General features: G+C 33.9%; 1 protein-coding gene across 7 annotated transcripts; it reads left to right on the forward strand.

Moving 5' to 3' along the window:
• The first annotated feature begins 729 nt into the window (after window positions 1-729).
• On the forward strand, window positions 730-21897 carry LOC126918234 (high affinity cAMP-specific and IBMX-insensitive 3',5'-cyclic phosphodiesterase 8-like). 7 transcript variants are annotated; one of them, XM_050725930.1, is made up of 19 exons: window positions 2702-2850; window positions 9844-9932; window positions 15500-15559; window positions 16139-16329; window positions 16411-16470; window positions 16578-16644; window positions 16763-16930; window positions 17205-17419; window positions 17520-17668; window positions 18179-18309; window positions 18468-18563; window positions 18661-18860; window positions 18980-19258; window positions 19354-19480; window positions 19571-19714; window positions 19895-20056; window positions 20609-20738; window positions 20814-20881; window positions 21644-21897. In XM_050725930.1, the coding sequence occupies exons 1-19, from the start codon at window positions 2754-2756 to the stop codon at window positions 21722-21724; spliced, it is 2514 nt and encodes an 837-aa protein (XP_050581887.1). In that variant the 5' UTR covers window positions 2702-2753; the 3' UTR covers window positions 21725-21897. The 7 variants fall into 7 exon arrangements, with proteins under 7 accessions (XP_050581882.1, XP_050581883.1, XP_050581881.1 ...); XM_050725925.1 differs by adding an exon at window positions 730-879 and having other exon boundaries at window positions 1715-2850; window positions 16139-16470; window positions 20814-21897; XM_050725926.1 differs by adding an exon at window positions 731-879 and having other exon boundaries at window positions 2677-2850; window positions 16139-16470; window positions 20814-21897.
• The last annotated feature ends 4778 nt before the right edge of the window (window positions 21898-26675 follow it).

Raw genomic sequence — 26675 nt, forward strand, 5'->3', positions numbered from 1 at the left:
ACAGAACTTTTAAAAGATTGTGAGCAACTTAGAACAAAATAGGGGAAAACAAGGAATTTAACACAAAATATTTCATCGCCGATCAAAATAATTCTAATTTTGGAGAATAAAACGAATCAGAGAACGTTTCGAATCAGAAAGCTGAAAGTTGACATTAATTACTCGCGAGTGGGAACAAACAGACAGCAATAAATATCGGATGGTTGACGAGGAATGTGCGGCCTCGAGGTCTAAATGTCTCTGGGAAGCTTCGAGCCAATGTTGAAACGCGATCTCGATCGGGACCGAACTATCGATTGACAAACTCGATGATTTCTCAATTTGATCTACGTCCAAGCGGATCTATCGTTCATTGACAACCTATTGTCGATACTTTTCTTCGAAATTTTTAATTCTTAACGTGTTGTCCGAGATTTAAAGTAAATTCCATCTGTCTCTTCCTCTCTTTCTCTCTCCGACTCTCAAGCAAGCAAAACGTAAATTTTCTCGTGCACAGATGACGTGTTTACGTGTTTAGTAACGCGATGTAATCCTCGCGGTTACGTCGATCAAACGTTGTTTAGGATGGTCGAAGAAATTACGATCGTGAAATAAACCGAAATCGGCTGGAGTTTGTGACGTGAATTTGTTGTTTGAGCGAGTTTTGGATGTAGGAATTTTTGGAATTGGTGATCTCCACAGCCTGTAGACTACAGGCTTGTGTGATAAGATAAAGAGAAGAATGTCAGCGATTGAAAGCGCGTGTCTGTGATTCTCAAGCTGGCTTTCGTGTCGTCCGGTTCAGTGTCAGACAAAATGACTCTTTCAGTTTGTTAGTTGGGCTACGAATAAAGCTGGCTGATGGTAATTTTGAGTTTCTGTTTCGGCGTTCTCGTGCTAGTGAGTATTCTAAGTTTTTACAGTTAAATTGGTGTTTTTAGTAAAATTAGGTGTTGGAACATTGATGAATGTGGAATATCTGTTTGTGCAGGGAATCGTGTTTGCGTATAATATCGATTCGATACAAACGAATTTGTAATTTTGCAAAGAATGTTATAATATTGTTATAATGCGTTTGTCGTGAGTAGCTTGTGCTCGTTTGAGAATTCCAACTTGCTTCCAAATTTTGTTCAGCCGTGTGCATCGAGTAAAAGATTTATAAAACATTGATACTTCATCGAAACATTATCTTTTTCTATGATCTATATTAAATGATTTACGTTAATCTTACTATGCGGCTTATACTAATCTTTCATTTCATATTAGGATAATTTTTGATTTTTGGAAAACGGTACAATGTTTAAATTCTTTAAAGTGATTAAGTTATGTTGCTGACTCTTGATTTCATATGAGTAATATTACTAAAGTATTCTACTTATAATATCTCAGTAATTTTGTTAGCTTATTCTCATTTTTAATCTAATTTATCCGTGTTACTAGCTAATTTTCTTAAGCGATAGAACTTATTTTCCTACGTATCACATAATTTTACTCTGAAGAAATAATCGATTTCTTAATCTTTCGAATAACTTCATCTTAGCAATATCTCTTTCAAATAATCTACAACGTTATATGTTAATTCCATAATGAGTTATACGAAAATATCTATAGTAATTTCTTAAAATCTATGAATCTTCACGCTTGGTAATTCCTTTCGATAAGCCTAATTTTTCTTCGTCGTACAATGTCATCATAAAGGATCTCACCACCATAAAGGAAATTCATGTAATTGCAGTTTTCAATGAAAAATTTGAAACCAAAGGAATAATTTGTGCAGTAAGAAACATGTCTCGTGTAATTTAGTGTCAATCAGTGTTAAACACTTTCAAGTGCTCAAACCATGCAAGAACTTCATCCTTTCTATTATCATGCACTCTTCAAGAATCATGAAAACCAAATTCACCTTGTACACGTTTTTCATGGTAAGTTTCAATTGTTTTCGGTCAATTTACAAACATGCTGTTTTATGTTCAATAGTGTTGTAAATACCTCATGAATATTCAGAATTGCCTACTCATTCTGATCCAGTCTCTTTCTCACTCGATACTTCCTGTACTACCAGCATACGTACATATGTATGCACATCGTTCTCGAACTTGTTCCACGGCATTGAGGAGGAACGTTCAACCTGTTTGCATTTCTCGAACATGCCGAATTCTCGTTTTCGAATTAATTACGCGTGTCACGAGTAGTCACGTTTCTTGTCGCGAATCTTTTCCCTATCGTAAATATTCATGTATCATAAATATTTGCAAAGAAATTTCGTGTTATCTTTGTATGTGAATGGAACGTTATCTCTGTAAATATAACTTAATTTGAATAATTGATTCGACAATTTTTCATGATTTTTTAGCAGTTTCATATGTTAGAGAATTCGATCCGGATAATTGGTTTGTGAATTTTAATAAATTATGAAAGTTCCAGTTCTTCGAGAATTTACTGTGGATATTTGCTTGAATAATTTTTTCAATTCTGGAAAATTTGATTTCTTGGCGAATTTAATTTGGATAATTGATTTGGATAATTTTATTAATTCTTGGCGATTTTATTTCTTAGGTAATTTAATTTGATAACTTCCCTTTATATACGTATATCTTAGTAGATCCTTCCTTCGACAAATATTGGAAAAAGTACTCTACTTATCTAACTTATTATAACAGGATTTATAACAGAAACTATGTTTCTTTTTTTTTCTAGAATCCAGTCAATGAACTGTGAACGATATGTCAAAGAGGAACAAAGAATTGTGCACGAGGTGAGAAATTGCTTCGAGGATGGGTTGCAAGACTAGTATGTTGGAATGTATAGAGGATACAGGCGAGGCGGAAAAGAGAAAGCACTCGGATATGGTCAACCAAGGATCTTTACTCGGTAATTTCTCTCTTTACCCTTCATGGAATTTTAATTATCCATCACGCTGTAAAATTCCGAATATTTGGCCTTTTTAATCATCAGATATGTTATTTATTTCTTATTATTCTTTTGTTTTTTATTCTTCTATGTCCTTTTATACATATTTTTTATAGACTATTAATACTCGAGGCAAATTAATTTACAACCGTTTCGTCGTAACTGTTCAATTACTCACTAATAATCTTTTCTTAATTGTTATTCAAAATCGAATTAATGTTTCTACAGTCTTTGTAAATAATAAAATTTTTTATCTATTTTGAACTATCTTTTTAACTTATAATCCTTCCATTTATTCATTTTCTACTCTTGATTAAGAATCAAAAAACTAAATATTTCAATAGTAATAGTGCCTGCATTGCTTTTTTAAATGATTAAAAAATTCTGATACCTCTTTTCTATATTTATGGTCTATGTGCTAGTTTTTCAACTACTTTATTGTCTTATTCTTTCATTAATCCTAAAATTAATTATATTTTAACTAACATAGGAATCGAATTAGCGATACCTTTATAGTAATATAGCACTTCCACTGCCATTTTAGTTAATCAAGACATTATATCAGTTTTTCCTACTTTCCAAATAATAATCTATTTTTTGCTTAGAAGTAACAGCTTAGAAGTAACTATTATATATTCTCAAAATCAAGTTAAATATCCATCCGAGAAAAGACCGTTCCTACATATCTTCAATTCTCAAAATCAATTTAAATATCCATCCGAGAAAAGACCGTTCCTACATATCTTCAATTCTCAAAATCAATTTAAATATCCATCCGAGAAAAGACCGTTCCTACATATCTTCAATTCTCAAAATCAAGTTAAATATCCATCCGAGAAAGACCGTTCCTACATATTTTCAATTCTCAAAATCAATTTAAATATCCATCCGAGAAAAGACCGTTCCTACATATCTTCAAATTTAAATCGAATTTCAATTCAAATTACTCTTTTCAGTAAACCTAAAAGTAGCCATATTCTCAAAATCAGAATTCTAAATTCGAAGAAAAGATTTTAAAGTCTAGAATTAATCTTAACGTTCTGCCAGATAGATTAGCCCAATCATCCTCTCAATATTAAGAGAAATTGAACTGCTTAACGCACAACGATCTATCGTAAAATAATCCCAAGCGGATTACGCGATACGTATGATTACTGCGAGTTACATTCATATAATCAAATCCTCCATTATTTTATTTCTCACATAATTCATATTTTATCTCGTATCTCGTATTTTATATCGTTTTTTTATCTGATCGTACAACTCTTCGACAACATGTTTGAAAGAAAAAGGAAAAGGAAGAGAAGCTATCATCGCATGAATTACTCGAATTTATTATCGATCGTTAAATCACTGATCAGATCTGATAATTCCGGATGGCACACGCCGGGAAAGCAACCTCTTCGATGTCGGCTCGCGTACGTTCGACGAACGAAAATAAATATTGCAATCAGCTGAGGAGTATTGCGTTTCGCAAAGGAGCGGCACGAGAGAGTACCACGAGTGATTCTCCTTGACCTAGTCTCTCTACGATGTGGCCATACGCTGTATCCTCGACTGGAGGCAATGTTCGAGACATGAATTAATTAGAGCCGCGAGGTTTCGGAAAGCTAACTACATCCCTGGTGAATTTTGATGGAACGAGTCGTGAGTCAATCTTATTCGGGTATTATAATTCTAGCGTCACGTAACAAATTTTATTCGGGAATCGTAAGTTCAATATCAATTTCATCAGTGTATCAATTTCATTCAGAAATTCTAATTCTAACGTTGTGGATGAATTTTATTCAAGAATCCTAACTCAAATGTCGAGTATTAATTTTTATCGAGAAACGTAATTCTAACTTAACGACGACAATTTTATAAGGAATTATAATTTTTAATGTCACATTTTTATTTAGCAATCGTAATTGGAATAGCGTGTATCGATCTTATCCAAAAATTGTAATTTTAATATCGTATATCATTTTTATTTAGAAATTATAATTTCTATGCTACATGGTGATGGGCTGGATCGTAGCTCGATCATGGTTAGATCAAGTGTTTCTAAGAGGATGCAAAATGAATTAATTTAGACTTTGATACAACATTGTCGAAAGAGATGCTTATAGATTGAGCTTTCTTTTAGATTTAGTTTGATATTTCTCGGTGTTCTAATAGAGAGATAGGTTTTGAGCAAATGTTATTTGAAAATTCTTATAGCGGAGGATAACTTATAAAGATTTAGTACCGTAGTACTTGTTAACACTTGTTAATACTTCTTGCTTGGATTAGTTCTAATTTTAGAATCTTTGAAACAATCCACTGTCTCTCGTTGTTTTTAACGTTATTAATAGTCGAATGGAGGGGGTGAAATTCTTCGAGCATCATCAAATAAATACTACATACAGTTCCCACTGCCATTTAAATTTATTCCTATTGAATGAATATAAATTTTGCTTCCCATTTTTTACTAACAACTTACAATTTTCCGTCTTGAAAATAAGCTCTAAAACACGTGCCACGAATATATTTCTCCTTCTACGCTATTTTTTATTCGTTGCAATATATTTATCTGAATTCTTTAAATATTTAGGTACCATGCAATTTTGTATATCCTTTCCAATTTGTATACTCATGACGAATTGATCAAAAATATCGATATCATATTAAATATTCGTTTCTCGCTTGTCATACACCTTCTCATTAAAATCCATCCATTTGAATATGCCCGAAGCAGAACACGTTACTTTGGTTGTTTGTAAGCAAGAAGCTCTATCATACAAGCCACAAAGGTACAATGTCGAAACGCTATCTTGATTCTGTGATAAGAAGCCACACATATTTGGGTCGATGGTTACGAATGCAAATCAGACACAGATAATACCGGATGGCAATTCCATTCGGACCTTCGGGAGCGTGCAAGCAAATTAGCTATGTGTTGTTCATTGTTTTGCTCTTGTCATTGAAACTCGCTAACAAAAAGAAAGAAAAGAAAAACAGAAAGGAATAAAGCTTCTCAACTCATTCGAACGTAAACGCAACTTTTGTCTTTCTAAAAGATCGATCGGTAAGAGAATCTTAATTTGAGATCGTAAATTTAATAATCTTCAAGATATTAATTTAGAGTAAGACAGTATCCAGTTACGTTTTTGGTGTAAATGTGATTCAAATATAGGAAATTATCATTCAGCAAAGTGGCAGAGGAATCATGCAGAAAAAAAGTATCAACTTGGTAATATTTTACTCCTTTAGTCTGAAAGCCGAAATAGAGGTGTATTTTTGAAGCTTGCCTTGTATTTTACTTAGCATCATTTGGATTCAAATTGCTTGAAAGTGGCAGAGAAATGTTGCAGGAAAAGATATTAATTAAAAAACATTTTACTCTTTCAATCTGAAAACTGAAGTAGCGATGCACTTTTGAAGCTTCTCGTTTGTTTTACTCGGCACTCTATTTTCCTGTATTCTTTTGAAATATGCGAATTTTTATAACAGTCTAGCGTATTTCAATCGAAGCATATGAGATTATATTTGGCCACAGTGTGTACGTTTAATCCAAGAGAGAAATTAGATGATAACTTACTAGATTGGACAGATATCTGTGGCTAGGAATATCTCGTTTCGTACTAGATTTAGTCTGGACTATGTCTGAAAAATACCTTCTTCTTATTTGTTTAATCGAAACGTCTTACCTCAGTTTTCATTTAAACGTAAGCTTCATTGTGACCAATCTCGTGACCATTGCGTAAGATATTCGAAGAGAAATGTCCAACGTTTTTCTTCCGTGTTAGATTTAATCTGAACTATTTTCGGAATACTTTCTCCTTAACTTTCTAATTGACATTTTTACTAATACCCTTAATTGAAATTTACTTGAAATCTGTACTGCCATCTTCAACTGTTTAATCGACATCGTTTCCAATACTGACATCTTCAAGCGTCAATTTTCATTGAACAATCTCGTAGACATTATTCAAGGTATCGAAGGAAAAATTATCTAATGCATCCGTAAAATTTTAGTAACTTCATTCAAACTCTATCAGACTCTCTTCTAGAATATCTACAATTTACCGACTTCAAACGAATAAACATCATCTTTAATTCTACACAATAGCAATCCACTTAGCGAGCACCTTTGACGACAAACATTTACTCAAACATAGCTTTCATTGATCTCAATTATTCTACAAGCGCCATTTTACAAACTGCACGTTCTACTCACATTTATCAGAAAGAAATCAATTTCCTCGATATTTCATTTCAATCGTACAATACTCTAAACTCTTTAACCAATTGCGGTTGTTTATCAAAACTAAAACAGCAGGCACAAAAATACCAAGCAGATATCTTCAACGTAACAGGCAAATACAAATATTATTGGTATCAATGTATCCGTGGCAACTTTGTCTCGTTAAAGCGATGGTTTTTTAGTTACAAAAACCTCTATACGAAACAATAATATTACAGTTTATTCAATTACAGTCATTGCTCGAAGCACTTTTGCAAAAAAAAGAAAACAATTAACGAGCGTCTCTAATTGCGAAATTTTATTCGGCCGGTCGTGTTCCTTTGAGCGTGTTCGTGTTTAACGAGTATACACGGCTATTGTACCACGAGTTTCTCCAACGACCCTATCTCGTTTCTGAGGCCACTCACTCACGCGTAGAATTTTAACCTGCACATTTTGGTTCCGTCGACCAGTCGTTGTCTTTGAGCCGCTTACAACGCATCGTTCGCTATACGCGCGCCGATTTCTTCCCCTGGATTTCTTGAACTTTCTTAACTGTGATTTTCATCTTGAAACTTTCAAGGAATCATTTCTTCTTTTCTATCGAAGTGTATCGTGAGTAGTAGTAGGTGGACATGGACAGTGTAATTCAAAGGATTGGAAGATATCGGAGGTCGCAAGGAATTTGGCGGAGTGCACTTATTCCCAAATCTTTTGATTTCGGTTTTTCCTATTTTCGAAGCTGATTTGATAAACTTCTTTAATTAGCTTGGTGACTGTGGTGAATTGAAAAACAGACGATTTAAATATCTATAAAAATACGATGTAACCGAACTCGTTATATAATAGAATTTTGTATTTTTATTTTGACACTGATCTTCGTAATCGAAAAATTGATCATTTCACAATCTGCATAAAGTTTGATGTTATTGCCGACTTTTCAAATATGTACCGAGCATCGACTTAGATTTTTGTATACATTTTAATAAACAGCCAGACGACACTGTGATTATTTTATTTATAAATTCATATATGGCATCTCCTTCGAATGACTCTTTCTTTCCAAACGAAGGACTAAATATTCTGGATGACATATTACTTAGCAATGGTACGTAATCATATCAGTAGTTTCACTTTTATATTGAAAAAAGTCGTGTAATTTTTCTTACTAGCGACGACAAATTACGCAATTATTAAGCACAGGTCAAGAAGTAACACGATATCTGTTTCTCTGATTAAAATATTCTCTCCTATATCAACTTTCTTTAGTTTTATCGATAGAAAGAAAACTCTTCGCTTCGATGAATATCGTAAGACTCTACATATTGATATTCTTCAATTCCAACAAACTGCGATTAATAGCAATTTTAACATTTTTGTAAAACTTAAGGACGAGTCAATAAGCTAGAAAATTTATTTCTTTGTTCGAGGTATTCTTTCTCGTATCGATACTTCTTAATTTTTTTAATAAAAAGAGAGCTTTATTGTCCGATAAAATATTATGCCACTCCACACATTCACACTTTGCAATTCAAAAAAATGCAATCAGCAATAGTTGTACCGTTATCATAGAACATAAAGGACAAGCCAAGAAATCGCAATATTTGTTTCTTTATAGATAGTCAAATTTTACATTTTCGTACTTAAATATTATAAAATTCTACAAAAGAAATTGTAATTCTACGAAAGAATGGAATTTACATTAGTCTGAGCACCATAAGAAAGGACACGAATCGGGGATTAATTTAATCAATAGCTATAAAAATGCTCATTACTAATCAAGAAAATATGTATACCTATACAATATACATCGATATACGGTATACTTTGCCGATTTTAGTTTAAACTGATGGCGTTTGTTTTGTCCCTACTAACTCTTGCTCACGTTGTCCAATTAAGGCGCCCTACTTTCGATCAATTATCTTTAAACTCTGATCCATTCGGATCGAACGATAAATGCTGAATGATCCTGCCATAAAAGGTGAAGATAAGGTATATGTTCGACCTCGTTCACACACACCCTCCTTCCATTTGCTCATTTTTATATTATAGAATTGCTCCCACGAATTTGTCAACTTTAATTATCCAATTTGACGGAATATTTATAGCAGTTAAGTGCCATACAAATTTTTTATTCAGTTATACAATATATCGATTATACGCTGTGCACTATAAAGATATAAATATTTCATAAAAAAAAAAGATCAAATTTTTATTATAAAATATTCATTATAAAATATTCATTCTATTATAAAATATTCATAGAAACGCATAAAGAATTTGTGAAGAAATTTGAAACGCATTTTATAGTATAATGGCATTTGAGAGATCATTGCAATGAATTGATTTCATATTAAAGATAAAAGGAGTACGATCGATTAATTGTGCAATCTGTCATAACAACAAGATAGTTGAAAACAGTCCATTGAATTGTCAATTAATTATTGTCATTTAACTATTGATCTATTGACCCACAGATTTTGTCGTGGAAACTCGTTGATAATCTGATTGTTAAACAATTCTTGTTATTGTCAAGATATCAACTAACTACTCGATTAATGAATCAATTCAAGAAAGTCTCGTTGCTGCAGCACATATAAACATACTAATGTTTAAATAGTACCTGATATCTAATTTTTTTTTTTTTTTTTTTTTTGATGCACTTTAAATTCTTTTTCTTTTATTTTGAGATAATATGTCGTGCAACTAAAGTATAACTTATACATAATAATGTATTTGGTTTTTAGGGAAAACAGAGTACGATGTTTTAAGAAGAAGATCGTCGTTCGAAGACATCGCTGTTGATGACGACGAAAATGCAGATTGCTCAGCGTTAGTAAGTAAATTTCTGTTATCGTTATTACGTCTTGGACGTCTACATACACTCAATATTAGATAATTCTTTTGCCAAATGGAAAGCGTTTAAGACTATTTTCCAACGTTTGTTGGCTTGTTAATTTAAAAAATGGAAAAATATTATTGATACAGAAACTAAATGTACTTATCGAATAGCGAGATCGGCGCAACGCTTTGACGATAGATGACGTATAAAGCATTTCGCCGTATTAATAATCTAGATTTACGTGTAGTGGCTCCAATCTAAGATAACGGCGTACAAGCAATGTTCCACTTTGAATTTTTCATAATAAACGAAAGGCAATCGAATCTAATTGCTGCTTATTACTATCTTTCGTGCGATGCTCTATTATAATTGTTATAATTACTTTTGCAAAATATAATGTCGGCAAACGGTCAATTTTTCTGCTTCCAATATTTTTTCATGCGTAGGAAAATGTTTTTTTCTTATTAAATATTAATAATAGAAACATACTTTTCCGTATCATATATGTTTTCGTAACGAAGACATAATTTACTAAATTACAATCAATTACAAGTTAGAATCAATTGTACTGGAGACAAGTATATTTATCGTTGGTCAACAATTTATTAAAGTAATGACCTGTTAAATTCCAGTGTAGTTGCTTTCATTGTAGCCATTAGTTATATTTTGCATTGCATGTTTTTAATTATTTTCTACTACGTCGTGGACTAAGTATAGTTCATGCTTTAGTCGTTTTATTTTATATCACGTTCCTTTCAGCTCTCTGTTTTTGTACTTTAACCTACTTTAAATATATCTCACGATGCCACTATCGATCGATATTCTTGGACTGTGCCCTTTCACCTGCGCCCACCTTTTCTCTTCTCCGTATTTCGATCACGATATATCCCTTTAAACTGTATTTTTTATTTATTATAACACAACGTAATAAAAATTTTGTTGATTTCTATAAAAAAAAAAGAAAAAAAGAACAGGCTACAATTGTTTATATTTTTCTCGCGCTAGGTTGTTAAATTAGTGTTCTGTGGCCATTAAATTGTTTTTCATATATTACAATTGCAAAGTAATCGATTAACTATCATAAAATGCTATTCTACTTAAAATCTTTGGTACTCATTAAATTTTTCGTTGAGTGAACTTAAATTTTGCTTTGCCTTTTTTACTGACAATTCTTAGATTACTGTTTTTAACTATTTTTATTACTTTTTCAAGTTTTTACATTATAATAACTAGTGATACATTCATGGGAAGACATTCTAAGCTCTCAAACATCGTATCATGTCATTTTAAATCCATGATCATTTAATACATTACAGTATCTACTTTGCTCTTTCAACTGACAATTTTCAATTCATAAAAAAATTTTATAATGAACTACTGATATGACATTCAAGAAAAAACACATGAAATCTCAAGATCAAGAAGAAGTAGAAGCAGTAGTAGCAGTAGTAGCAATAGGAGCAAGAGGAGCCGTAAGAGCCGTAGGAAACGCAGGCACTGTGAGAGCTATGGGGACTCTAGGCATTGTGAGAGCCGTATGAACTGTATGAACTTTCCGTCGGAACCATAGAAACTCTCCGTCGGACCCATAGAAACTCTGATGTTCGTTCTGATGTGATTACGGAGGAAAGCTCGGTATGGGCGTCCCATTTGAACGAAGAAAGCTGATATTTCCATTTTCTTTCTATTCTATAAATGCCTAGTTTTCCCTATCATATAATTACCAGTTTTTCTCGTTATAACTACCAGCTTTCCCCGTAATCTTTAAGAACGTTCAATAGATCTAAGGACTTTTTTAAGTACCAACTATAAACCGAAAATACTTGCAGGATTCAAGGTTCCTGCAAGCTAATGAGACTCGGTTTATAGTGGGGCCTTAGGTTCATGGAGAGTTTCTCTAACGATGCTTTCTTTTCACGCGAAGTAACATCCTTCATCATTCATCGACATCAAACTGCACAATCCTCCACGATCAGGAACAAAAATTATTTCTCTAAAATTTCCTCCAAAACTTCAAAGTTTTATTCATTCGATCTCCGGAAATAGAAAATAGAAGAAAGTTTATCGTGACAAGGCAAGAAGGGAGCAGGGAAAAAAGCAGAATAATCGATTTAGAAACGCACGGTATCAGTTTTTTTTTCTCACGAAGCTTTCGCTCGCACATCGGTAATTAACCCTCTCTGAAAAAAAGTAATTTAAAACTGTTTCGTTTCAAACATATGGCAAGTTCTCAGCGTACCGTGCGGTCTCATTAATGTTACGTCAACTGTTTTCATGGAAGTTTCAAAAGGGGCGGCGACGAAAAATCATTATGATACGACCTAACCACCCTGAATATTTAATCAGTCTGTCGAGCTCTGATTCTCGTCCGAACGAATTATTTAACGACAACCTATTTCAATCCTACACCGCGTCTTTTTCTTTCTCTTAGTAGAAACACGACGTACGCCACTAGGCTCGAGCTTCTCCCGCTGCTTGGTCAGACAGACTGACTATAGACAGGGTATAAGCTACTGTCTATAGACAGTCTATAGACACCAATGGCGCAGCTGAAAAAGCTGAACGAGTGGTTATACCGGAACTGCTATCTTGCACAATTTTTCGTCGAAAAATTTTAGGAAGTTCATTCGCTCTTGTTTGCTCGCTCTAAGACGTAGATAATTAACGTTATCGAGGAATTTTTTTTTTAATTATTCCGATATTTAACTAGTCTTTTCTTTCCTATTTCGAATTAAATTAGTACGTAATAAATTGCTAATAAAGTGATTTTAAGGTCGTCTGAATGTGATACAAACTGTTAACTGATATTATTTTTGTAACAATAGATCTTTTTTTAAATAGATTGTTTGTTCTGAGTTCGCGTAATTTTGTTCGTGTTTTAGTATTGATTTTAAAGTCTTTGAAATTTATTATAAAGTATTGGCTGACAATGAGATTATTTTCGTGACGGTAGGTTTCTTTTTTAAAATAGATTCTTTTCTGCGAGTCCGGACTGTTTGTTTCGTTTTAATTTGATTTAATGGTAAGCGTAAGCGCTAATGAAACATTCAATTATCAGATGGTTTAGTGAGCACGTTCGCAACGAAGAGATGTTTTTAATGTTTCTGTCTGGAAAGTTTATAATAAACTACTGTAAAGAAATCTGTTTTTCAGTGGAGACTATTTTTTACCCTTTGGAAGCACGCCATTCCATAGGAACTGTTTGAATTAAAATCATTCTGCCTGTACCTCGAATTATGTCTTGCGTTCGTTTTCGTTTCTAAAATTATTCATCAATAGATATTTTAATAAGTTGGAAAGCTAGTCATGTTTAATCTCATCTTTTTAAATGGCTGAAAAATTGCTTTTACTATATATGAGTAATCTTATCAAGCTATATTAAGAAAATTACAATGTCATTGAGTCTATGAGTTTTTCAATAGCTTCATAAAAATCGAAGATATCATTTATTTCCAATCGATCAACTGTGTTGTGTAGCTCCTTTTATCAACTGTTTATTCAATCCACTATCGATAATCGTACAAAGACACTCTTGGAAGAGCTTCTTTATCGCAGATAATGTCGAGCTTTTGCTCCTGATAGAGAGTGGAAAGGATAATCTCGATGAACCACGATATTTTCGATTCAGTATCGCGATGCATGTTTTTCCGTGAATGTGTATTTCAACAACGCTGTAAGCTATAAACCTCGTTGAACAATAATTTTTCTTTCCACTACAGAGTGAATATGTAATTAACGAATAATGTAAACAACTGGAACAATCGATTAATTAAACTCAATTTTCTATTCGTGAACTAACAATTGTGACTCGCACGACCTAATTCGTATGGGAGATTAATTATGCGTAATTATTACTTGTCAAGTGTATATTGATGGAATAGATCGGGTGCATCGTTTGTGTCAATTAACGATTTTCTATTACGTTCGTACTAATGATCGATTTAGAAATAAATAAGAGGCGGTCGACGCAGATACAGATCTACGTCTGCGGTTCGACCGAGGACGCGAATATCCATGGGACATCTACATGGTACAGTTGGATCACCCGCGTACTGTGCGATCCCTTTCGAAAGAAATGGGACACGAACAGAGACATAATACACGTAAACGAAATACCTCCGTCGCTTGTGTCGCCGACACAGGTACCAGAAAACCTCTGTGAAACGTAATTGAAGCTTCTTTCGTATAATACTTATTCAGTTTTCTGCTGACTTTTCAATATCTATTTATGGATATCAATTTTTAAAATATATTTTACCCTTCGTCAATCTTAATAAATTTATCCATTTATAAAATATCGTTTCGTTAATTCCAAAGAATTATCTTTTGATATAACGTAATCCTCCTGAAAAAATGTTCAATGATAAAAAGATTTCGAGTTATCTTCTTTTCGCGTGCTTCTTCGTTGAAATAAACGATGTATCAAACAGGAAGAACTTTTATTACGGTTTATACACTTTCTGACTAAATATTTTGTTTTACAGAAAATGGCTTTTGGTGATTACCAAGAATTGGTAATCATAAAACACTGTTCAATCTTCATGTATCCTAGAATTTGTAATCCATTATTATCTTATAAAATATTCTGAATTCCAATCGATTTTGAATTTTCTTTCGTGCTTTTGTTCCGTACATATTTTGGCGACAGAAAATAATCCAATCAATCAGGAAGAATTTTTATTACAACTAACAGAATGTACACAATATGTATAGCTTGAATATATGTAACTGATCCTTCTATGTAATTTCAATTTATAATAACTTTTAGACTCTGAAATGGGACTTCCTCTCCAGAGTGTTTCTTCGTTTATCATCATTGCGCGCGCATGCTCCGTGTTCAAGATACATTTTCAAACAATTCTGAAGGAGATTCGAGATCACTTCAGTATCGATTGATCAAACTGTACCTCGTACTTGGGACGTTTCGCGCGCTCAGAATAAAAGCTCGACAAGGAGAGGTACTTTTGTCCCATAATCGAAGAATCTAGGTCGAAAGAGATTTGAAGGAAGGAAAAAATATAAAAGAAATAATGAAAAAAGATGTTCAGTGTCTCTGAATTTAGATAGCTTTCTAATAATTTGAATTAATATGAAATAAAAAATTGTCAACTAATCGAAAGAGTTATCGAGAAATTTATTTCTCCAAATTGAATGACCAGCTTCATCCTCTCGCTCTTATACATGTTAACTTCAGACTTGTTTGTTTCTTTGCCGCGATTCCTAACATGTATAGGTTACACCACGATTCCACACCATCTAAAATCAAGCAATACGTAGTCGAATACGAATGCGAAGCTCGGAACGTCAACATGAAGAAAGTAAAACATTAAAAGGATCACCGCGTACACGAAGACGAGCTAAGGTTATCCGAGATCTCCCAACGGATCCTTACTTTAGCGAGTCCGTGCTAGTAGTACGTGTACAATTGAACGAGCCTGGCCAATTGTATTGATATTAAAAAAAAAAACAAAAAGAAAAGAAATTTAATCTATGACTGACTTCTAAGATTGCTGAATTAATCGTTGATGTTACAAAATTCATTATTTATTGTCTTATTTCAGAAAGGACCGCAAAATATCGAAGCTCATCCGTTAACGAACAGTGTCCCTAGTCTCATAAAAGTAAGTCAAGCCTCTTTTCCTATCGTTGTAATTAAATGTATCCAGCGATAGATAAGCCTGTTTACGTGTCCTGACTAATAGTATTAGTCATATACAGTGTGCTCACAAAGATATTTCAATACTAATAAAAAATTTCTATGAATATGTTACGCGTGTTGTATAAACCTATTTGGAACTGCATTAGCGCGGTAATGGGAAAAGATAATGGTTGTATCACTGAAATTTGAAATAAGACTGGAAATATGCATATATATTAGAAGCTACGAAGTACGTGAAAATGTCTCATTTATTAATCAGATAAACTGAAAAGTAGGGACAAGTGGTGATGCCACTCGTGTTACTTTCTTAGATTAGTTTTAAATTTGACCAATATAATCATCGTAGCCGAGTCTCGTTACAGTGATAATACAATTTTGAAATGTTTTATACCACATATTATATATGCATATATTAATATTAATATTCATAAAAGATTTTTACGATAGACAAGTGTTGAAATATTTCTACGTGTCACTCGTAAATCGTACAAATTCTTTGGAATTATAATTCACTATGAAATAAATTCTTCGAACGTGTCAGATATTACTGGTCTTCCCCAAAGATGACCAACAAATGGACGTTCTCGCCACCACTTCGAGGCGATTGGGATGGAGCGTGTCGGTGGCGAAAGACGCGGAAAAAGCGGTCGAATTCTTTCAAAATCGAGGTCACGAGCTAGTGATCATCGATCATCGGGGGCAACGCGCTGCAGAGGCCGATACGATTTGTAGGTACGGTGAATTATTTTTAAAAAATCAACCAAATTCCTCGAGCGTACGACTTTATGTTCTAATAAATACAATCTATTTCAGGGCGATTAGGTCTAGTCCCGCTTATCATAATTCCATTATTATAGCACTTGTAAAGAAATCGTAAGCTGATTTATACTTATTTGAATCTTCCTGATTATACAATTCTCTGATCTTCTTTTGCTTCAAATGATAATTCTGATTTTCCTTTCGTGCTGGGATTATAATAGGTTCCTTATGCACGGCGAGAAAGATAAAATAGCGACGCTGGATTTACTGGAGACAGGATTCAGCAGAGTGAGTTTCTAGAGTAATTTTGGAAGACTCTGATTTTAACCTTGATGAAGTCTTTCTCCTTTTTCTTAACTGTTTTAAATAAGATTATGGACGCATAGTATTCGGGCACTCGTTTCAGGCTCTAATGGAGTGTTCCCACGAGAGACTCTTAATAAACGAACTAGTAGGAATTTATGCTAGTGCACTATTACCAAGGACACAACTGGCGGCTGCCAACGCGCTGTATGTAGCTCTTGACAGATGCCGCGACATGGTACACGTGACGAACGATAAACATATTGTACAGGTAATACGAGTTCTTAATTGTTTCATTCGTGTATAATTAATGAAACACCCACATCTTTGACATTTTAAATATTCATCACGACCATCGTACCTTAATTTTTTTATTACTCTATGTATTATTATATTAATTTAGAAACATGAATATATCTTTCAAGATTTTGAATGGTTCATAAAATTATTAAAAAAATTATCGATATCTAAATCTTTTTAATTGTATCTCGTTTATTACGTATTCGGCGTTAGCGACCATAGATCATGTACTTTTTTGATTACAGTTTGTTAATAAAATTAGCGAGAAGTTACTAGGCTATAAGACCAGCGAAATCTTGGGGAAAAGCATCGCGGATATAGTGGTCTACGATAATTTTGTTCTAATGGAACAACACATAAGCAAAGGCCGGGAATTCGAAGGGAACATGAATTGTAAACGAAAGAACAATCAAATGATCACAATCAGTTGCAGGGTGATACCTTTCAGTATTAGCTTGAAGTAAGTCAATTCGGAATTTATCCATTTTGTCGTAGAATACATTATTTTCTATCTTTCTTTTACTCGTCCGTTCTATGCATGGTTTTCTATTTTCTTTCAGAAAACCGACTCATTATATTTATATATACGATACGACGTACTTGTCAGAAAATATTGGCTCGCTCAGCCCGACTCCGTCACAGTCCGTGTACTCGAGAGGAAACATGATTGTGTCTCAGAGAAGGACGTCTGATATGAAGTCTAGCGAGGGTAATATTTTCACTTTCAACTTATTATTTAGAATTCGTGGCTTTTTAACGTTTCGTATGAAACTTGGAACTAATCTAGTACTTTCGTCTTTTGTCTCGACTTAGAAAAAAGACATTTCGTCGTTGGAATCATTTAATTAAAATCACTAAACAGCTAATTTTAGATCTTCTAAGTAAGTCTCGATCACAATTATACAAGGCTTAAAAATAATTTGAAATTCGATTCTTTCATCTTGTTTTCAAAAGAGATAAATATTTCGATCAATCATATACAACTTGGAAATAGGTTGAAATTCGAGAAAAAGGAAGAATAAAAGTTCTGACCACATGTTTTTCAAGATACATTCCAGTCAATCAAACTATTTGTATTTCAGTCTCTGGAATATCGATACATGACCATCATAAAATTAAAAACACTGCACGTAGAATTTTTTCGTACGTTCGCAACTGACCGACTGATTAGTATTTTTGTATTTTCCACGAAACGATAAGGATTTTAATTGAATTGCAGGCCGCAGGCGGTCCAGTGCACACAAGTTACACAGTTTGCAATTAGATGCACCCATTACAAAAGTGATCAGCCTTCTTTCTAACGCGATCACCGAATCTACGACCCCTGATACAACAGCACAAATCGAAAAGGTACCATTTCTCTTTCCTTCTTCCTTATAAATTTTGTAGTATTTCAGATACTTATAATAAAAATTATACTCAAAGTATTTGAGATACTTATAATAAAATAATATAATGGAACCTGAAATATTTATATTTAACGTAATACATATTAATTAATTACCTAGGCCATTGATATTCTCAAAACTACCGAACTGTATGTGCCATCCCTAAGGGAAGATACCGATCCAGTAACAACCGATCTCGTCGGGGCCTTGCTCGCCGTAATATTCAAATTATAAAATATTCTTTTTACGTATCATCTATTTTGCGACTGATTTCTTAACGATTGATTTTTCTTTTTAATATTAATCGACACAGTCACCGAGGAAAGCGTGGGAATCGAGAAGATCATCTGTTGAATCTACGCGAGTTTCGACGACAAAGGGTTTCACTACGACTACTGCTTCGCGTATGCAAATCAAAGGTTTCAGAGGGCCTCAGGAGATCGCGGAAATTTTGGAAAGATGTTTGGAATGGAATTTCGATATATTCAAACTAGAAATATTAACCGAAAAAAGGTACTTGGTTCTAAAGAAATTTGTTTTAGTTGATATACCTGTACATTTTTTTTATAATATTACTAAGTATAGAATTAATTAAATATTAAACGTCTATCAATTAATTTATCTGGTTGCAGGCCACTACTCTTTTTGGGGACGACCATCATGAATCTGTACCGCGTGCCTGCCAGACTCGGTTGTGAAGAAAAGGTCGTACAGAACTGGTTAACCGTAATCGAGATGAATTATCAGAGTCGAAATAGTTATCATAATTCGACGCACGCTGCAGATGTGTTACAAGCTACTGCTAGATTCATGCAGTCTGAAAGGCTGCAACAGATCTTGGAACCTTTGGACGAGGTCGCGACTCTGGTTGCAGCTGCTGCTCACGACGTCGATCATCCGGGTAGATCTAGGTAAATTAAGCTCTACTTCGACTAATCAACTAATCTAAGTAATGTTTTAAAGCTATGTGTCTCGAATATTCGTTCAATACTCTAATCGATTTCAGTCAATTTCTTTGCAACTCTGACAACAAACTAGCGATTCTCTACAACGATCTATCCGTCCTTGAATCACATCATGCAGCACTAACCTTTAAATTATCACTGTCGGATGACAATGTGAATATTTTCAAAGTGAGTTTCAAAAGACGGTCGAGTTTATAAATTTTTGTTTAGTCCTGAAAATCGAGATATTTTGTTACGATCGAGTATATAATTTTGTAGAACTTGGAAAGGGACACCTATAAACAACTTCGTCAAACAGTGATAGACATGATCCTAGCCACCGAGATGACGAAACATTTCGAACATCTGGCTAAGTTCATGAACGTTTGCAGTGCAAGGATGATGGACAGCCCACAATTAGACGTAATGTGCCTATTTATATCTCTTTCTGGCTTTTATCCTTCCTTGATTGAACTTCAAACTCAGTCAATTGCCAGTCGGTTTATTTTTTATAAATCTGTTACAAAGTCATTTCTACTCGATATTTAAATACTATGGGTTCTTATTAGCAGTCCTATTAATCTCCCTAAAATCTGACTGCAGGATTACTCGGACACCGTGGATATGTCAGTTGTGTTACAACCAGAGAATGTAGTATTGGTTAAAAGAATGATGATCAAATGCGCGGACGTATCGAATCCGACTCGACCATTAAAGTGCTGCGTCGAATGGGCCAGACGTATCGCAGAAGAGTATTTTAATCAGGTACTATTACTTCGATAAAACACGAATGATTTATTTACATCGTTGGAATTCAGAGTTTTTTTTTATTAATCTTGCAACATTCTTCTTGTCATTTTTATCTTAATCACTAAATGTTTCTGTTGTTAACAAATGTCTTAAATTCAAGAAAAATATAAGAGGCGATATACATACCCGTGATTTTCCTTTCAATTCTATTCAAGAATTACTCCGAAAATATCTTTCTATAAAATAATATGTCTTTCTATTTTTTGAAATCAGAATAATATTGGCATGTAAAAGTGCAAAGACAAAATTAAACTAACTCTCTAAATTATAATATATCCTCTTTATAATTATGTATGTATGTATATATAATTATACTTCTTGAACTTCAAAACAATGTTTCGTGCTTTTTTCTTTTTTTATTTTTATTATTATTATTTTTTTTTTTTGCTTAATTCTTCCTCGCTTACAGGTGTTCTTGATTTTAAATATTAAAAAAATAGTTATCCATAAAATGATTCCAAGGTCACATGTACAAGTTCTTTAATTTGATTTTATTATTTATTGCAGACTGACGAAGAAAAAAGGATGCAACTGCCGGTACTGATGCCAATGTTCGATAGAGCAACGTGTTCGATACCAAAAGCGCAAATCGGTTTCGTCGATTTTATTATCAACGACATGGTCGAGGCGTGGGATGGTCAGTGATGCATCTACGTCTTTGCTCAGACGTATTTTTGTATTTGTGCAGCGCGTAACTCTGTTTTATTTTCAGCATTTATCGACATGCCAGAGATGGTGGGATATATGAGGCAGAATTACGAGAAATGGAAAGAATATAACGTAAGGAATTATTTAATTCTTGAATTTTACTCTTGTTTCTTGAATTGCATTTTTCTTCAATCTTTAAATTTAACCATATTCAAGGAAAAAATGAAACTATTCTTTTTTTATCAGTGGCCAAAGAAGATGAAAGATACAGTGCTTGAGTTTTACTTCTGACTCTTGTACTTACTGAAAGTTTAAAAATTTTATGAATACTAATAACATAGTGCTTCAATATTAGTCTTGTGTCTCAAATTTGACTTTTGCTTCTAGAATCGTTTTGTATTACTCTTTAAATTCTTTCGCAATTCTTTTAGAACTTCACGAAATTCAATTATATTAGAAAAATGGAGCAAAATTATCACGAATCGAAAAGCTTAAAAAATTTTGTAATCACAAATAGTACTGTGCTTGAATTTCACCACTCTTGTTCCTTGAATTTTACTCTTGCTTCTTGAACTATTTTGTATTGTTCTCCGACTTCTCTCACTATTCTTGGAAAACTTTGCTGAACTCAGTTATACTCGGTAAATAAAGCGAACTATTTTATTTATCAATTGTTAGAAAGTTCGAAAATATTAACGTCATATAATTATTCTTGCGTCTTGAACTTCACACTTGCTTCTCAAACAGTCTCGTATTATTTTTCAACTTCTATTGCTATTCTTTAAGGACACTATCTAAATCCGATTATATTCCAAAAATAGAGCTATTTCTTTCATGAATAAGTGAGAAAGTTAAAAAAATATTATACCGAGTTTCTATTTCGTTCGTGATCAGGATCGAGGCATATCAACTTTACCGGACATCGAAAAGATACAAGAGCTCCCCGAACTTCGAATATACCAGCTACCTTCGTGACCCATGGAAATCAATCGTCCCTCTTATACTCTTTCGTCCGTCCCAGAATACAATAGCCCCGTACAAACGATTTGTAAAATATTCGTTATATTTAAGGAATAGAGATAAATAAATATACGACACACGTCGTACAGTTGTAAGCCTTTTTTTAGAAAATACATGTAATTCAACCACTCTGTCTTATTATATCCTCTCCTCTTCTTCTACCTACCCACTTTCGTGAAAGTCCGTCTATTTTAGGCTCATGACACCACGAAACGCAATGGTTCGCGTCATGTAAAATATTTCTTTCTTTACTCATTTCTTTTCCCGTATGACGGTAAACGTATCCCACTGAAATTATTTCCAACCGTGAAACCTAAAGAACTTCGATCATGCTCAAAGTTCAAGTACATAACAGAGTTTAACAATTATTATTTACATTGGACCTTTTTAACCGTAAGATGAATTAATTTCTCTTTCTCTTTTCTTTTCGTTATACAATTAAATCTTGATCGTAAGCTTGAACTTAATTTTTGCATAGTTTTCAATACACGTCATTTCAATTATTAATGTTTTATCGATGAGCATTTTAAGATTATATATATTCTCGTTTTTCAACCCTAACATTTAAAGAAAAAATCCTATTAGCTTTTTTATCCTAAGGAAGGAGAATTGAGCTTAATTGAAAAGAACTCGCTTGTTTTTTTTTTTTTTTTTTTTGACGTCAGATTTCACTTTATTGTTTCTCTCAGCCAATAAAAGGATGTGGTATGGGCCTAAACAGCTAGGCGATACAGATACTGTGTTACATAATTTGCGGAACAAAGATACTAATATATCGGAGTGCTTTATACCTTTCGTTTTTGGATCGACAAGAATTTCTCGCGCGTGTGGATTATATGCTCTCTCTTAGACAGAAGCTTTTATGTTCGTTTCGATATACTTCTTGTTACAGTTACACATAGAGAAAGTCTAGTTTTTAATTGTACGATGCCTATGAGGAAAATCTAACACTCATAAATATTGTTGCCGTAATACGTCAAGTATATATATGTGTGTGTAGATACATCGTGTGATGTCGGTATATATGTATAATAATAAATGTTAATTAATAGTAATGGATCTAAATGTAAGTTTCATATGCTGTAACGTAAGCAGCGGGGAAAAAATGTAGCGCTTCCGGTGAAAGCCATTACCGTGGAAGATAACACTGACAAATTGATTACAAACTCGGTTACTAAGTCACAAAAAGTAATACAAGTGTGAATCGTTACAAATTACTAATTAATAATATTTATGTTATATAATAGTAATGTGTATACCACGCAAATGACCTCTTAGCACCTAGAAGTATTTCCTTTCTTTCTCTCCCTCTCTCTCTCGCTCGCTCGCTCGTTCTCTCTAACACACTAATAATCAAAGTCGTTTTATCCAGTATCAAAGAAACACGTTAAAACACTATTATAGCCTAGTTAATAATCTTGGCAAAAGAGGCAGAGTTTGTTTTCTCTTCAGGCATGAATCTCTCTGCTTTATGTGATGTAACGAAGATTTGTCAGTTTCCCGTTCAGCTTTGACATTTCTGATCGACTTACAAATGCCTAACACATAATATTCCAGAAAAACACGAAAATACGTAGAGAATTATCGAAAGTTCGAAGAGATATTACATCGATTATCGTAAATATTTGGTCGATTACGCGTTACCTAATCGTTTATTAAAGATCGTTAAGCTTACTATTTAATATTATCGCTATAATGCCGCATAGTATTAAGTTTATTTACTTATATATCGAGGCGTTTTTAATCAACTTAAAGATTAAAATTCATCAAACGTACCCTGAATTATATTATTATAAGTCTAAATATTTTTCCTCTTTTTTTACCCGCTAACAAGCGCTCTCTCGCGTGCATCTGTTTGTTTATTTTACGCAAACATTCTCTATTTTGTTTGTCTCGTTGAACAAAGAGGCGTAGTTATTGTTGTACGTATATGTGCACCATTGTTCTTTTCTTAGTTGTGCCGTTAGTTCGCAAATCAACTGTTGTCAACGAATTATTGTTGCTACATGTAAATAGTATGATGTTAGAATGTATAATCAATTCTGCATTGTAACGGATTAATCAAGAGATTACAAGCCTTCCAAGTATGCGGTACTGGCACTTGTTTGCTAAGGAAGAAATTCGCCAAATAACACGTACCCTAGCAAGTAACAATACACACTATCAATTATAATAAAGAGTATAACCAATAAATAGACCGTCCTCGATATTTAAAAACACAAATCATTTTTTCTTTTTTTTTTTTGGTGACAAGAATCGAGTTTTTAACCTCGAAGCTCATCGGGTTTTTTTACATTCTTCTCTTTTGGAGCCTATTTCGAGTAACAATTTTAATAGCATAAAGTTGTTCTCATTTAAAACTCGCATATAACAGTGGTCATAGAAATCATCATCGACGTTAAGGGGGAATTACAGTGAGGTATACACACACACACCAGGAGATTAGTCTCATGAGTGTCGGAATTGTCTTGACCTGCGGTGCAAGCTGATTTCGAGCGATTGTTCGTACTCGAACGATTCCCTCGAAATATATTGAAAAATACACTTGGGTGTTTCCCTAACGCAGAGTTCGACCTCGTATACTCCGTATACTTACACGAAACTGAAAAATAACAATCTCCCCCGTACTCCCCCATTACCCGTGAAATGCATGCGATCGAGTGAAGTATTCTCTCTAATCGACACGTGCACACCTTCGATCTGATTGTTAAAGGCATGGAACTCCTCACCAGCAGGTATATACGATTGGAATCGCACTCCTAACGACAAGTTTGGAGAACAAGCGAACAGCAATTTGCAGCAGTAATCATGAGATATATAACATCAAAGGCTGACATTGAATAATCATCAGGGCGCGACAACATTGTGTCCTTTCCGTTCAAATCTATTCTCACCCCGGAGGGATATCCAAACTTGGAAATCTACGCGATAAAAGAAAGTTTGGATCGTTAGAGTGGTTCCTTTAAGGTCTCCTTGAAATTACGGAGACAAACAGAAGAGTTCCACATATGCAGCGTGCCAAAGTTATTCAAAACAGTGAATCAGAGGTTAGATTATACGCTCTTGGAGATCCTGCCCCTCCTCGGCATTTAAATATGTTCATCGGGTGGTATTTCTGGACGAGAGTCAGTAAACGTCACGTGAACATCGTGGGAGTATCCGAAAATTCGGTCTCGTCTTTCTCCTTCTCTCTTGTCCGCAGGCGTCTGAAACGCACCCCGAGAACGCGCCTATTTAAGCACCTCGCGCTTCCGCGACTGAATCAGACAGTCAGTACTCGTATCTGTGAACCGCGTTGTATTTCTTCGCTCTAAGTTCTCCTTCTACGTGCGAAAAAAAGGAAAAGGTATTCAAAGGTGTGTGTTCATTTGTCATTTGTTTGTAACCACGTCTCTTACATTTCTCACGTTCCAAAGAAAGAGAAGTCGCTTGGGTAGTACTTGATTGTTTTGGAAGCTTATACTGTTTGCTTCTACTGGTCGTCTGTTCCTTTTTTTTTTTGTATTTTTAAAATTTTTTTTTTTTGGTTTTCTTTTTCTTCTTTCATCATTATGAGTGTAAATCGGTCAGTGTTCTTACTTTCGTTGGACGAAAAGAAAAAAACGCGCAACGACGTTTCACCGTATGAAATAGTAACCTAAAATAGTAAGGATCCTAAGCTATTTAAGGACTAAGTACACGTCTAGTATACGTCCCCTTAACCCTTAAGAATTGTCGGTATCATATCTAATCCTATTAGCGTTAGAAATCCTAGGAACGCTGGTATTATGTCAATGTTCTTTTTTTTGCTCCCTTCCACCTTGAAGGTCATCGATCATCGTCAACGATATTATCCGTTTGCGCGCGTTTAAAGATGGTTATCAACGCACGGCCTAATCATGGGAAAGACTAACACGCTTCTTAACGAAGAATCGCCTTCTACTATACGCGCATAGAAATGCATATATACGGTACACGTTTCGTGCTCCTCCCTTACTAAACACTAGAGTAGTTTCGTCCATGAAGATATCGAGGATAATAGTTTCACTTCGAAACGTAGTAGTTTAGTAGTAGTAGTAGCATTTGGAAACTTAGCGGTCTAACTTACATTTTAAGATACAATCGTCAAAAAGCATGATTTAATTGTTAAGTACATTCCTTATTAAGTTCTGGTTTACGACATCATACGACACGCCTTTTTAATAAAGACGACGCTTTTCCCTTCTTTTCCTTTCTTATACATTGTTAACTGTCTCTCCTCCTACAATATTCCCTAACATGTTATATATTTTACCTTTCTTCGCTGTATGTTATTATCTCCTTTTAGTGTTCGAGATTAGTATTCTGATCGTAGGAATTAGTAAACGTTCTTAATTGCCGGAATACATAGACGGCCGAGGAACATAATTATTGTACGTTCTTCAATACGATTTTTCAATGAAAATGTTATTCGGTCTTTATGCATCTCTGGTTTGTATTTACTACAGCCGAGATTTTAACGTGGGTACAACTGGCCAGAATATTTATACAATTTCTGCCACTTATGCTTCGACTACTCCTAAAAACGAATAGAGTGGTATCCTCTTGTTCCGTTTTTTTCTTTTTTTTTTTTTTTTTTTTGTTTGTTGTATCTACCTTCTATATACCTAGGCTCTTACACGTAACCTAAAGCTATAGCATAAGTTACATTATGCGTAATTCGATGGAAATGCAATGTCTTAGTAGACTTTTCTTCTTTATCGTCCCTAACACGCTGACGTTATAAACGATATAAGTTCTAGATACTCCTTAATAAACGAGATCTCTGCTTCACCGAAGAAACACATCCGCGTCTTTGATGTCATAAAACAAAAATTCGTCACACAATTCTTTGCCAATTCTAAATAGAAATTATTTTGATACTCTCATTTCGTGGATGGTTCACGTA

This window comes from Bombus affinis, chromosome 7, assembly GCF_024516045.1.
Source record: "Bombus affinis isolate iyBomAffi1 chromosome 7, iyBomAffi1.2, whole genome shotgun sequence".
In the NCBI taxonomy this organism is placed as follows: domain Eukaryota; kingdom Metazoa; phylum Arthropoda; class Insecta; order Hymenoptera; family Apidae; genus Bombus; species Bombus affinis.